Below are 14,018 nucleotides of genomic sequence, written 5' to 3' on the forward strand. Positions count from 1 at the left end.
GCTAACCACTGAATTCATCATAAATTGTATAATACTTAAAATTTATATAATATAAATTTATATAATAATTGTTTATGACACTTTTTCATCAGTGGCAAGCTGGCTAGCCTAATTTAACAAAAAAAAGACCATTGCTGTCAATAATTTATCAAATAAAGACTACCACTTTCCTTGGGTTTCTTCTGTATTTTTCTGCTTTAGTTCTTATTTTGAGGTAATGAAATAAACTTAAACTGTTGACAAATGATAACAGTCCGTTACCATTTGAAGAAAGGCAATTTTTGTATTTGCTGCCAGTGTTTTACTTATATTTAATTCGCCCAAGGCTGCGCAAACATTTGCGTACTACTGTGAAGTAGCTATACTTGCACTACTTGGTGAAGCTGAAAACGCAGCTAACGCCTAGACTTAAGCAAAGTTACTCACGACTCCGGTAAGGTCGAACCAAAATTAGACGAAGGACTGCGAGAACATTATTGTCAATGTAAGCGTTTATGTTTACAATTTACCGTCTTAAACGATATCCACGTCTTTGGCAAATTTGTGTCCACCTTACTGTTAGCTAAAGCTAGCTAAACTTTAGCTAAAGTTAGCTTAATAGCATACATTTGTCATTCTCGCTTCCTTTGGTCACTTTAGCATTTAAAGTCACAAAGACACTGAGGTACAGCCACGACAGCCAGAAAACTATCTGATGTCACAACATACGAGCACAGGTAGGTCCTTTTTATAGACAGATTATCCACGCTGTGCACCAGTCCCCACTAGCTCGCCGTGATCGTATAGTGGTTAGTACTCTGCGTTGTGGCCGCAGCAACCCCGGTTCGAATCCGGGTCACGGCAGAGAATCACCAATGAAGGGGTTCTTCTTTTTTTTTGATTTTCAGATATTTATTGTGATTCTAATTCCAGTGCTGGTACTGTAGTTTACCATACCAATTTGATGAAAACCTAACGCTGTTATACAAGTTTTGGATATTTATGTTGGGCTCCCCGACCATTTACAATTGTCTCAAATGGTTTAGTTGCCACTTAACCGTTTAGCTTGATGACTGACGTGTAAATTGAACGTGAGTAAGGATGAAAAACTTACACACCACTGAAAGTAAATTTTAGCCTTTATTTCTTGCTGTAATCAAAGCATTAATGAAGTTATGCCATTGTATAACGTATAGGCGTAAATGTAGTTTAATGGAAATAAATTAAATGACAGTAAAATTACACCGCTTTTCCAGGGGCCTTGCACCACCCTTCTTAAACCCCTAAAGGTCCAGACAGCAGTCCAAATGCATTTTCATTACTTTCATTCACGGGTTCACTCCATAGATTTATTATAAGACCTCAAGTTCGGTTTAAAGCGCACTAACGACGACTGACCTGCAGGTGGCAGTCTAATACATTCAATATTCACCAACTATGACAGGAACAGTTCAGATAAAAAATGCCTTGTCCACCTCACAGGGTGGCTAACATTAAGTTTTAGGAAACCATTAGAGTGCTTTGACTCCCGAGGCCAGTGGTTTTTGAGCAGCCTACCAGTCTAGTTTTGGTTCCTTTGCAAAGGATTGCAATCACAGGGAAATAGTCTACCACACAAGATTATGCGCTATACATATTTTCTATTCACATGTAGCTTCTGGTGCTCCTCACAAAATTAACTGAGGAGATATTTTATCTTTTGTATTTAGGCCTAATCACACCCATAATGTATAACTTAGACCTCTCAGCCTACAGAAGTTTAGCCTTTGTTTTCTGGATGTGTGCATTTTCTCCACCACAGTTTTTTCATAACAGAAGAGTATGCCATTTCTTTAAACAGGGTAGCAATTGTGCCAGGACAAATTGCGTCGTTTAGAAAAACAATATAGCATATTAGAGCACAGACAAAAAGCCACACACTGCCGTTGGTTCACTTTGACGTCAGTTTTCATTGGGACCCGCCCGCTTGCTCAAGTGGCAGCGGTGAGTGGTGAGAGATAATCCTCGGCTCGACCACAGACACACTACAGGGCTGAGCTGCCTCTGGATCTGGATGCGGGCATCCTTGGATTCTGCTCTTAGCACGGGCCCACTGCACGAAAACTTATCGGGACAACAATGGTGCACGCCTCGGCGGCTGAATACGTAGCTGCTGGTCGTTTAGGGGACCGGGGAGTGTGGTCAATGTGACATTCACTTGCACGCTGGCGTTGAGTTTATTGTTCTGGTCCTAGACGCAGAGCAGCGATCCCTCCCGAGAAGATGTTGAGCCGATTCATGAGTGGCAGCATCAGGAATCTTGAGCGGGAATACAGCTGCACCGTCAGACTGCTGGATGATACGGAATATACTTGCACCATTCAGGTTAGTCACCTGTCGACCACAGTTTTATTCACTCCGCAGAACACTGAATAGCGCTGCAATTGTGTCTGACCTGGCAGACAGAGAGGCGAGTGTTTGAGCTGAAGAGACAGCAAGTGCCTGCATGTCCTGCTGGTGTCTACCAATGGAAATAGCTGACCCTGAATAGGAATGTGTAGAATTATTTTTGTCATTTCAAATAACATAAGGTTGAATCAAGGGGGGGATGTACTTCCTCCACATGACCCATCCTTGCCAGATCCCATCAATGAATTTGGTGGCAGGCTTTGAGACGTCAGGGAGCTCTGTAAGTCAGACATTGCATTTCCCTCAAGCTCAGGTTGATGGGATGCCTAAAGCACTTTACACTTTGAAAATTTGTCACTGAAAAGGCGTTTTTTGGAGGGATTTTGCTTTGTCTCTTTGCTTGATGTAGAGTTGCTGGCTGTATTACTGCTTTTTGGTATTAAACGCATCCATTTAATGTTGTTGCTCATGCAGTTTCCCTTGAATCTTTGACATCAATAATGCACATAGGGTATCCCATTGCCGCTCTGGAAAACATGCCTACTAAGTTACACAATGTGGCTCTTGTAGATCCACACTGGTAAAAGCATGGCTAAAAGGTGCTACTTGATGTTGATGCAGGATTGAATTTTATCAGTTTGAGATCACAGCTTTTATAGTGCATTTATGGTGGTTTTCTTCTTACAACAATTGATATTGTCAGCTGAGACAGATTGCTTTGAAAGGTGAAAACAAGACAAGGCCCTGATATTAAAAATGTCTTTTTCTGCCTTTTATTCCACGAGCAGAAGCCTTGCTTTGATGATTGTGCAGTTTCATGTTCATGCTGATTTCATAAAAAAGTAGGTGAGAGGGCTTGTCACATCAATTACAAGGCAAAACTGTTCTCTTTGTGGATGGTGTGTGCTTGTAGGAAAGAGACGTGAGGAAATCCTGAGTGAATTTTCTGAGTAGTCAGCAACATGTAGACACACTAAAGCTGCTCCATAACATACAAAAGAAATATTTAACCTGATATGTGGAACAATAAAACATTAATAAGACATGCATGTTTTTGTCACTTTGATATCTGTTATCATCAGCAGGGTATACTGCAATAACGCCTCCTTTCTGCCATGAGCAACCATGAAATAGATACTGCAATTACTGTAGGATCGTGACTGTGTGCCCAGGTTGTAAACAGACCTGCATTTCTGCTTGGCGAGATGAGCCAGAGATGGAGCTGGGCCAGATGGACTGTGAAGCCAGCAGGTGTGCTGTTTGCAGCATAGTCGTGTGGTCTGGGTGGCTGACGTCAGCAGGCTGGAAGGAGGGGAGTGGAGTGAAAGAGGAGAATGCTCTGGCTCTGCTGTGACTGTCTGGCATCCTGACTATGCTTCTGTCTAACCTTGCCCTGGGAGGGAGCAGGCTAATCCACCTGACTAGCCACACCACTGGAGCATGCTCCTGGTTTAGTTCTAACTTTGCCCTTCCTTCCTTCAAGCCTCCTGGCCTCCCCAAAACCCAAATCACCTAGGATACCAGGACACCTAGACTAGGGAATGCAAAGTAAAAGGCATAACTAGGTCATATATTCTCAGTGTCTCACTATCTCTCTCTCCCTCTCTATGTGTTTCTGTCTCTCCCTCTTACTCCTTTTCACCTTCCTATCCTGTTTTTAGCATTTAGATTTTATTCCCACTAGACCTGCTTCCATTACTCTCTGGTCCTTTTTTCCATAAACTGTTAAATGGCTCCAAATTCAAATTTGCCCCTGGCTTAAGTTAGCCTTCTTCCATTCTCTGACATTAAACCAGGTATCATCTTCTTCAATGACAGAGTCATCTCCATGGAGTCCGTGTTATTAAAGCCACCTTCAGCTGAAGTTAGAAACACAAAATAAGCGTGGACTAAAGCGGAGCACTGAGGACATTCAAAAGAAGGGCAGAAAATGTGCACATCTTTTTAAAGCAGTGGCAGCTGTAATGCATGAGCTTAAGTTTTGCTTCAATGAATTATGGATCTCCCACTATGTTTGGGGGGGAGGAAAAAGTGAGCACTCATTACTCAGCCTTGTAGATTTGGTCCTCATGTAGTCGCAGGTTGATGGAAGTGCTTGAAATCCTCATTTGCCCTCAGGCCTCTTCTATTCTGATTTTAATGCAGTATTGCAGCAGAGAGTCAGACTGAGACGTAGCAATGCCTCACATTTTTTGACATGTCAGACTAACAGATAAATCACACCTAAAGAAAATGCCATACAGTTAATGAAATATCAATATAAATACAACACATACTCTCTTTTGTTTGTGGGCTTTCTCCTGAAGCAAAATTTAAACATTACTCTAATGTAGTTCTGTCAGGTGCATTATCGATGAGTCAAGACAATTAAAAGTAGGTTGTTTATCCTGAGTTCGCCTTAAAAGTTCCATCTCCCAGCTTTTGCATATAAAGATCTCACACAGTCAGTTTCCAATATTTCTTCCAGATCTCCATTCTTAAAATGTCTCCATGCCTGATGTCACAGTAAAATGTCTCTATGCCTGCTGTGAATATTGTGTGGGGAGAAGATGCAGAAAGAGAATGAGAAAGACAGACTGCACAGACACAGGGAAACTATTGTTTATCCCTAAAAGGATTGTTTGGCTGTTTGAACAGCTTTTTTTAAAACAGAGAAAGTAGGGTGTGTTTAAGCTTTCTTCCACCCCAAGCCCTGTTGTTTCTGACGATTTATATTTTCTCAAGATTTTGCTGATTCAGATTTTTTCAAATGCTCATAGAGAGTAAATGAGATGATGAAAGATGCAGAGCGTACTTAATTTCACCTTCACCCGTGTAACTCTGTTACTCATCCTGAAAACTACCAGTGTTTTGTCATTGTGCTTCTAATTAATTACGAATTTATTGAATGGCTGTCAGCACAGTGATCTGGCCCATTCTATTCCAGATGCAGAGTTAATTATAGTTTGCACCTGGTGAAAGCTGCGATTTCCCTTCATTTTCTGTTTGTTTGAGGAAACCACAACCACCAGTTTTCAGGGTAGTGTCACTTAAATCAACACAAAAGTGAAAAGTTTAAAAAAAAAAATGGAGCGTGGTCTGAAGTCTGTGCTAAAATAATAAAGAGTTAGTGTAGGTCTTTCTGCCCATTCGCTACCGCAGTGACCAAAATCAATGCTGTACAAGTTCTCCTGGGTGCTAATGTCTTGGTGAGGAGACCGCCGGGGGATGGTAGCTCCTCTCTCTCTCTCTCTCTCTCTCTGTGTATTGAGGGGTGCTTTACTTTGAAGCATGGTGCCAGGATCCCAGCTGTTGCTACGGTGACTCCACATTTACTCTGACTCCCTGACAAAGACTTGGCCGTTAGCGCTCACAGAAAGGTAATTTACCCCCTGAATGCCATTGGAGGGCACTGATGGTGTTGTGACTGATGCCATGCCCACACTAACCAGGACTATCTTGGGACTGTCCCACTGTTCCCCTAACACACATTCAGTTTTGTACCGCTTGTGATACTATTATCATCACAGATATTCTAGACAGTCGGTCTATAACATTAGACATGTCTGGCTGTGTTAAAGTTCACATGAAAAGCTAGATATGTTGTGATATGTGCTGATACTGTAGTGAAGGTATTATATTTAGGTTTTGGTGCTTATAGGCCTTTTCACAGAAGACATTTTGACATGTCACAATAGGAAAAGGAAAAATGTAAATAGAAAAAATTATGATAGCTGAATTCTACTCAGGGTCCTGGCATTGTGCATCTTGGTTTACTGGGACACTTGAGCAGAACAAAGCCATAATTAATTACTAAACTATGTGCTTTTCATTCTATGACAATTAAGAATATCTGCTAAGAAATGGGTCTATCCCTAAACGACACTGGTTTTGATACTTAACACTTTTCAGTACTCATGGACACATTTGCATCCGTACCAAAAAAATATTGAGGTAAGATACACAAACCAATTTTTAAATTCTTTTTTATTTTGTTGTCGCTGACTGCGTCAATGTATTTGAGTGGATGCATATCAAAAAAATGATAACGATAACAAAATAATCTTGACCTAAGATCTTTGTCCGTGAATGGAGCTAGCTTAGTATGAAGATGTTTTATTATATTGTTATTTCAGTGTCCAATGTGACATCTAAGAGATCCCTGGTGACTGCAGGTGACTGTTTTTGCTGACTTTGCAGAGTCAGGACCTCCAGAAGTGTCCTGCACCACACTAGGCATACAATATGTCAACTGTGTGTGTGTGTTTGTGTGTGTGTGTGTGTGCGTGCATGCGTGTGTGTGCGCTCACAGCTCACGGCAGCTGACACACTGTTGCTATGCTTCATATGAATGATTAAAATGTGTGCTAGGTCTGAATGTTTCATGAGAACTAACCTCATGAGAACGTCACTTGTGTTTACCAGCATCACTGCTCACCAGCATCACGATTGGCTCAACCTATGGCGCATGGCTGGTTGCGATTAAGGATTACATCAGTGTAGCATCTATCACAGCAGAGCAGGACAGAACAGCCCCAGCATGTAGCCCTCTCCAATCTCTTTCATGGGGATTTGATATTTGGGAGCAGCCACTTGCCATTCACACTCTATCGGTCATGTTTTGTTGATAATGAAAGAGCTGATGCATCGTATCAAGGTGGCAAAGGGCTGCTGCTCTGTTGCTGCCGTTGGATGTGTTTCTTAATCTCCCCCCTTGTGTTTCACTGCTGTCTCACACACAGCTCTTGATACTCCAGCGAGGTATGACAGGGAAATTAAACTCTGCCTGACCTGCATTGGCTTACTGGAATTCATGAAAGAGCTTAACTGAAGACAGGATGCCAAATGAGTCTTTTGGTGCGCACCCGTTAAAACATGAGCTTACACACATAAACACTTTCTTCTTGTTTTTCTCTCTGAGAAATGTTATCACCTGTCATTATCTGTTGCACTTGTCATAGACCAGTAAATGTGGGTGCAGAGCTTGTTTAGGTTTGTCTCACCAAATGGCCCTCTCCTATTCCCAACAGTGTCTCTTTGTGTGTGTCTGTGTGTGTGGGCAGGATGGAGAGCAGGCAGGCAGTCTGTCAGTGTGTCGGTAGCAGTCTGCTGAGCCCTCCATTGTGCTCTCTGAGATGTATTGTGTATAAAGAAGAACAGAGGGGCCTGAGGTTATGCTCCACCTGGAAGCATGAATATTAAACCTTCTTCCAGAGCTATATATTCCCGTGGTGATGACTGGTCTGATAATAAGAGAAGTGGACAAGAGTTGATGGTCCTGCTCCCCTAGCAAGCCAAGGTTCACTTTAAAATGAGATAGCCTACAGCCATACTAATGCAAACAGATTGCATAGCTTGGTGGTGATATTTATATACTTCAGTGGCCCTCATAAATGAATTACCGAGGTGCAGCGCAACTCTTGGTGGGGATTGCAAAATGGAGAACCTCAGATAGCTTAACTCATTTAAAAGGGAAAAACAGTGTTGAGTTAAGCTCTGATCAATTACAGATAATGATGGGTGTTTGTAACCTGCAGTCATGATGCACAGGAGTGATGCACCACCTCAAGCCAGAGAGATAATCAGATAAGACCCATCTTTAGATGCTGACCTTGAAAAGTTTGTGAGCTCAATCTAATCTCAAACAGAATTTTAATTGCAGTGTTGTGTCAGGCTCTGCATTTACTGTAGGAGGACAATGTAACAGCCTTTTTAATATTGAATATTGGGTTATGTTTTATAACAGATTTCGTGCAGAGCAATTTGTGTTGTGTAACTATCCTCATGTTTTGTTTTGGGACCATAGACTGCTTGATCACAGCTTTGCAGCCAGCTGCTAATGGAATACTGTTTTTAAACCTTATTTATCCTACGTTGTCTAAACGAATGCAAATTTAGAAGGAGAATGAAATGTGATTGCCGATGTTGTCTTTGTAACTTAATTTGGTGTTCAAGGATTTTACACAACACGGAATATGTTATTTGGGTTGAATTTTGAAAACAAAAAGTTTTCAGCTTTCTGATGAGCGTCACTAGGCTGCTATGCATAGTCAGAGTATCCTTTTTATCCCCTCCTCTCTACGTCCCCCTCATCACTCTGGTCCTGTTTGTCTTTGGGCCTCGGTGCCCTCTGCTGTTTGGGAGAATCCAGCCTTTGTCTCGCTGTACTTCAAGGCCCTGTGCCTCTGCAGACTAATGAGGAAACACAGGGATATGCCTCTACTACGACACCCTAAGTGAAAAACAGCAGAACTGCACTTTTTGTTGACTTAGACTGCAACAGCAGCAGATTACAAATGTAGTGATCTACTGTGTATTTGTATGCATTTGTATTCTTATTCTGTCATCAGCTATGTGGGTATTGTTTAAGATATTTTTTCACGTTCTTAAAGTTTTTAACAGACCTGCGTACACTTCTTCTCTGACGGACCAACAGTGTTGTTACTTGTGAATAATCCTTAGTCGCATTCTCCAACATAAAAGTTGCTTTGTGATGGAGATTAATAGTAATGTGGGTGCCGTCAGCACGTCAGGCCAGGTGCTGAGCTGAAATCAGATGTAGGTTGACAGCCGTGACACTCCAGCCAATAGAGCAGTGAAAGACAGTGACAGAGAGCAAGGTGGAGAGATTCATTTCATCTTAAACTCTCAGTTGAGTCTTCATTGCATCATTTAAGTTTGATGTCCCTCAAAGGAGCCTTTTTCAACAGAAAGAATGGGCCGTTTTATTTATGAGACATATTTCTTGTTTATCCCTTTTGTCCTACTGGTACTTGGTCTGATCCTCAGGTCACCTCTCTGTCTCTCTGTGTCATCAGGCGTGTGGTACTGCTGCACACAGCTTCACCGCAGGGTTTTTTGATATAATGATTGCCATTCCTACCCTCCTCCCTCCATCTTCCTATTCCTCCGCCCATGCCTCATTGTCTTGTGTTTTATTTGTCTCCTCAGCAGATTTACCCGCTCTGTGGCATCTCACTTCTGCGATGTTTTCATTGTGGTCATTGCTATTCAGGAAACTGTTTGTATGTCAGGGTATCCAAATGTTTTTAAAGGCATACAGACAACTACTGTTTTTAAGTCTGCCAGTTGTGCCATTATACATGTCTTCTATGCTGTTGTTCTTAAAATGAACAAGGAAGAACTTGCTCATACAATAAGTAGCCATTATTTGATTGGTATCGATTTTCTCTTGGAATTTCTAGATAAAATGTGCAGTATTCTTGCTCTGTTGCTTAGAGGAATGAAACATTACAGCTCAGTGTAGAGTTGGGCTTGTGTTGCTGTTTTCGGCTTACAGGCCAAGGCATATTCCAAGGTTGGCTGTAGCCTCTGGTTTTCAGTGTTCATATGGATGTCACTTGACTTTCATAAGGCAGCTTGATTCATGAATCCTGCTCCTCCTGGATTTAGCTTCAGAAGACTGTGGTATTACCTCTGGTGTTTTCTTTTGACTGCCCGGAAAGATGACTTTATGTTCAATAATGTCAAATATAATATGTTTAGTAAAGAGTAAAAAGATCCTCCAATGAAGAGCTGTCAGCTCCCTCAGGCTTTGTGTTGAGAAGAGCAAATTATGCTTGGTATCTTATTTTCTCCTTTTCTTTTAAACAGAACATAATATGTATAGCCCAATTTTCCACTTTGTCCATTTAACTCCACCAGACAGAGAGTCATGTATAGAAAACTAAAGTATGAAGCATGCAGACAAGAAGTTCAGTAGAGGACTAGATAGAGCACATAAATTCCCAGTTTTAAGCGACCTTTGAGGCGAGTATGGCATCTTAATGCCCGGTGTCCTGAGATTTGGTGCACATTATTAGTTTGTCAAGATCTGCGTAATAAACAAAAAAGCTTCATGTCAGCAAAAGCCCTTCAGTGATGAGAGAGGTTAGGCAAGTTACAGCTGGGTGCAGTAGCGATTTGCATGAAGGTGTCACAGAATGCACAACCTGTCCACTGCAGCTGCAGAGGACAAAAGCAAGTTTCTGCTCCTGTGGCTAAGAACAAGAATGTGAAACTGATGTGATTTTGTGATGGCAGAACAGGAAAATTGTGGAAATGTGTAAACTAGGGATGCTCTGCTCAGTATCAGTGCAAGTATGATCTGGTGTATCAGGTAAGGGCATTGGTGCCCAGTGTTGACATGTTCAGATGTTCCATAGTTCCAGGTGTCTGAACTGACATGCTGACAGTAAAGCTAGAACTTTAATTCTCACTGGTATCCAATGTGGGCCATGTTTTGTTTCCACTCTCTTCAGTGCCGAATTGTAATAGTTTGAACGCCAGTGTATGCTTAAACAATAACAATAATAATGCTATTGACAATAATTCATAATTGTAATGAATGAAGGAGGAATGGCATTACTTTATCCCTCTTTAATATTCATAAGGATAAATTAAATGCATCCCCTGTGAGGAGACTGCAGCTGGCAGAATGTGTTTTACAGGTTGGTGCTGTCACTGTTGGTGTCTGATCTTGAGCATCACAGTAAAAGTGGTCACTATCAAAAGCCACATGCACTCTCACAAATGAACGTTAAGCTCTCAGAGAAATACGAGACCCTGTCATCCTCATACAGATGTGGCTGGGAGCCCATGAAGAGGGCTACTTGAGCCGCACTGAGAGCACAAGCTCTGTTCGCTCTCTGTGGATCTCACTCCAGCTTTCCTGCACTGTGTTCTATCTCTCTGCTCAGAGGAGCAACAGTATGTGCTTTTTCTCAGGTGTGCCAAGGCACACAGTCGAACAAATCACTTATGAAAATGAGAAAGGCAGAGAGCGGAGGAGCTCGAAGAGATCCATGTGTAATGTTGCAACAGAATCTTTGATTCATCTAAGTCTAATTTGCCACCCACCCACCAGAAGGACTTGTGTTTTCCACTGGGTAGATAGATGACAGGCTGAGGATGAGTTGCTTTATGAGAGTCATTAATTGTGCGAGTTAGCACTGTATGCTTGCATTCTGTTAATCTATGTGCATATATTTATTGAGGTATATTTGCATGCAATATCATCCATCTGTCAATATTTTATTCAATCTTAGAATCAAATAAAGGCCTGGCTAGCTTCCATTGTTCCACGTGTGTCTGGGCCTGCAGATTACACTAACAGCTATTCATGCATGCAATCAGTCTCCTTTTCCTTTGTGCGTGTGTCAGCGCAGCAGTCAGAAGAGATGAGTGTCTCTGGAGAGGAGAAAGATGAACACACGCAGGAGACAAAGAGGCTGGCCAGTGGAAATACACAACAAACCACAGACAGAAAGCCAGCTGCCCACTGCAGGTTCTGGGTCAATTCAGTAAATGTGTTTTGATGAAGAACACAAACAGCAGATTATGTTTGAAATTAAAAGTTTTTTTATTTATTTTTTTAATTTTTTTATGAACTGAATCAAAGCAAAGATTCTCCCACTCTACAGTTTAATTTCCTTAAGTTACTTGTGTTACCTTTCTGATGCTTGCAAGAAGGGCAGACGTTTATGTGTGCTGAAGTCCTGTGAGATCCCTTGATTGCTCAGGCAAGGAAAGGCAAGTTTATTTATATAGCACCATTCAAACACAAGGCAACTGTAAGTGCTTTATACAGAGGCTTGGAAATGGTGCAAGCCTGTAATGCATGTCACAGTATGACCATAAATGTCTACTTCTGCTGCAGCCAAATCTCACCCTCAGGTGTATTATAAGATTACTTCTTTCTCCTGTAAAAAAAAAACAACAACATTAGACTGTTTTAGTTATATTGTAGCAATGTGCTAATAGGGATTATACAGGTATTTCATTTATTTTTTGCTATCATAGCTTTTTGTGTTTTGTGTGATGGTTCCATTAACACCACTTGTTTTGCTGTGGTGCTGAAGTCAAAAAGAAAAGATGGCTTGATTTGCAGTTGGCAAGCATGTTCTATTGTGCTAAGCTGGTGCTTGTGGTGCTGGTGCTTGGTGCTGAGGCCCATACACTTCCTGCAGATGGCATTATGAGAATTTGCTGTTTTTCTCTGTCTTATATGAGAGTATACTAAAAATATTTTGGCATGGGGCTGTTGTCAGATGAAGCAAGCAATATGAAGACGTCACCTTGGGCCTCTGTAAGGGTCTTTTTTTATAGCAAATTTCTAACATTTTATGAAGAAAACAATGATTGATATATTGAGAAAATAAGTAAATGAATTGACAATGGAAATAAATTAGTTGCAGCCTTGGCTGTTACTTTGTTTCACACTGAGGCTTGGTAAAAGATTTGACGGTCTCACACATAACAGCATCACAAGGAGAAATCATATCACATTGCTTCTTTGAATTACTCCTTTGGAATTTCTTTCTGTGTCATCTGTTAGGTCCCCGATTAGTAGGCCAGCCAGGAAACCAGCCAGGCTCTGGTTCTCAATGACCAGGGCAACCACTGCCTGTCACAACATATTTCCCAGGTGTCCTCCTCCTCTAGCCACAACAGCTGCTGGAGTTAAGGAAAAACATTCTCATTATTCCTGGTTCATTAGGTTGTGTGTCTGGATATATAAGACAACAAGCCAAGATAAAGACTTGTTATTTGGGTATCTCTCCTCTCCTCTCCTCTCCTCCCCTCTCCTCTCCTCTCCTCTCCTCTCCTCTACTTTCCTCTGCTCTCCTCACCTCAATGCCCCCTGTCTCCATTTGCCGACACGCCTCACTGACTATAGTGGAGAGTGAATACATAATGGACTCAATCACTTGCATCTTTTCATTTGGTTCAGAAAATTCCATTCTGTGCCGGATAATGTTTGTAATTGTAACAGGAGATATTCCCACATCTAGCACAAGAAAATCACATTAGGAACCAGCATAAGCTCTGAACAACTGAAGGTCTTGAGGAAAATGGGTTTTCAGGCCAAGTAGTGACATGGATTTAGGGTTTAACAGTTGTGCATATGATTATCAATGTGCATGTCTCTCTTGTGACATGACTGACTGAATATAGCATCCGATATCTTACGTGCCATCAGCCTGCTCGCTCTTATGTAAAACTAGAGATGAGTTTTTTTTTTTATTGTATTGTTTTTATTTATTTTATTTCCTTTATTTCAAACCAAATATAACATTGAGAGTTCTAAGCGACCATGGTCTGATGCCACTATTGTCTGGAATTAATCTCTGGAAGAATTGTATGTGGAATAATGGCACTTAAAATCCATATTACACACATTGTTCATTGTTAGAGTGTACATCAGCAACCCAAACAGAACGATGTTCACCAGAGGGAAAGTCGCATTTATGAAAGCTTATGAAAATAGAAAATCCTGTTTATGGTTAAAGGCGAGAGCCATGCTACCTGCCCTGTGCAGAAGAGCGATCTTTTAAGCTAAAAGCTAGCACTGGTATGGAAACACAATGTCAATGCTAACATGGTGATGTTTACTCGATGCAAAGTTGACCAGGCTGTTGACCAGTGACGGAAGGGAATGGGGAAGCCCTGTTCCACTTTTCCTCCTTTCTAAACTAAGATGGTGACCATGTTCACCATCTAAGTTTAGCATGTTAGCATGCTAACATTTGCTACTTTGCACACAAAGTGCAGCTGAGCCTGATGATGATGCCGTAAGTGTTGCAGGTATTTGGTCATAAACCAATGTATTGGAGAATTTAAATGTTGATGTCATGATGGCACTGGAGGAAAAGTCAAGGGTTCACCAGAGT

The 14,018-nt window shown here is 41.4% G+C and overlaps 1 protein-coding gene and 1 non-coding gene across 2 annotated transcripts in view; both read left to right on the plus strand.

Moving 5' to 3' along the window:
• The first annotated feature begins 771 nt into the window (after nt 1-771).
• Nucleotides 772-843, plus strand: trnah-gug (transfer RNA histidin (anticodon GUG)). The gene has a single exon. It is a non-coding gene; the product is annotated as a tRNA-His (tRNA).
• Nucleotides 844-1,990: 1,147 nt separating this feature from the next.
• Nucleotides 1,991-14,018, plus strand: part of frmd5a (FERM domain containing 5a) — a 57,848-nt gene continuing 45,820 nt past the window's right edge. The window contains exon 1 of the mRNA XM_023422459.2: nt 1,991-2,343. Coding sequence (XP_023278227.1) covers nt 2,242-2,343 — 102 coding nt within the window. The 5' untranslated portion in view covers nt 1,991-2,241. The remainder of the gene's footprint in view (nt 2,344-14,018) is intronic.

This window comes from Seriola lalandi, unplaced genomic scaffold, assembly GCF_002814215.2.
Source record: "Seriola lalandi dorsalis isolate HSWRI2012SDOR001 ecotype SW California unplaced genomic scaffold, Sedor1 jcf7180002054682, whole genome shotgun sequence".
NCBI classification, from domain to species: Eukaryota; Metazoa; Chordata; class Actinopteri; order Carangiformes; family Carangidae; genus Seriola; species Seriola lalandi.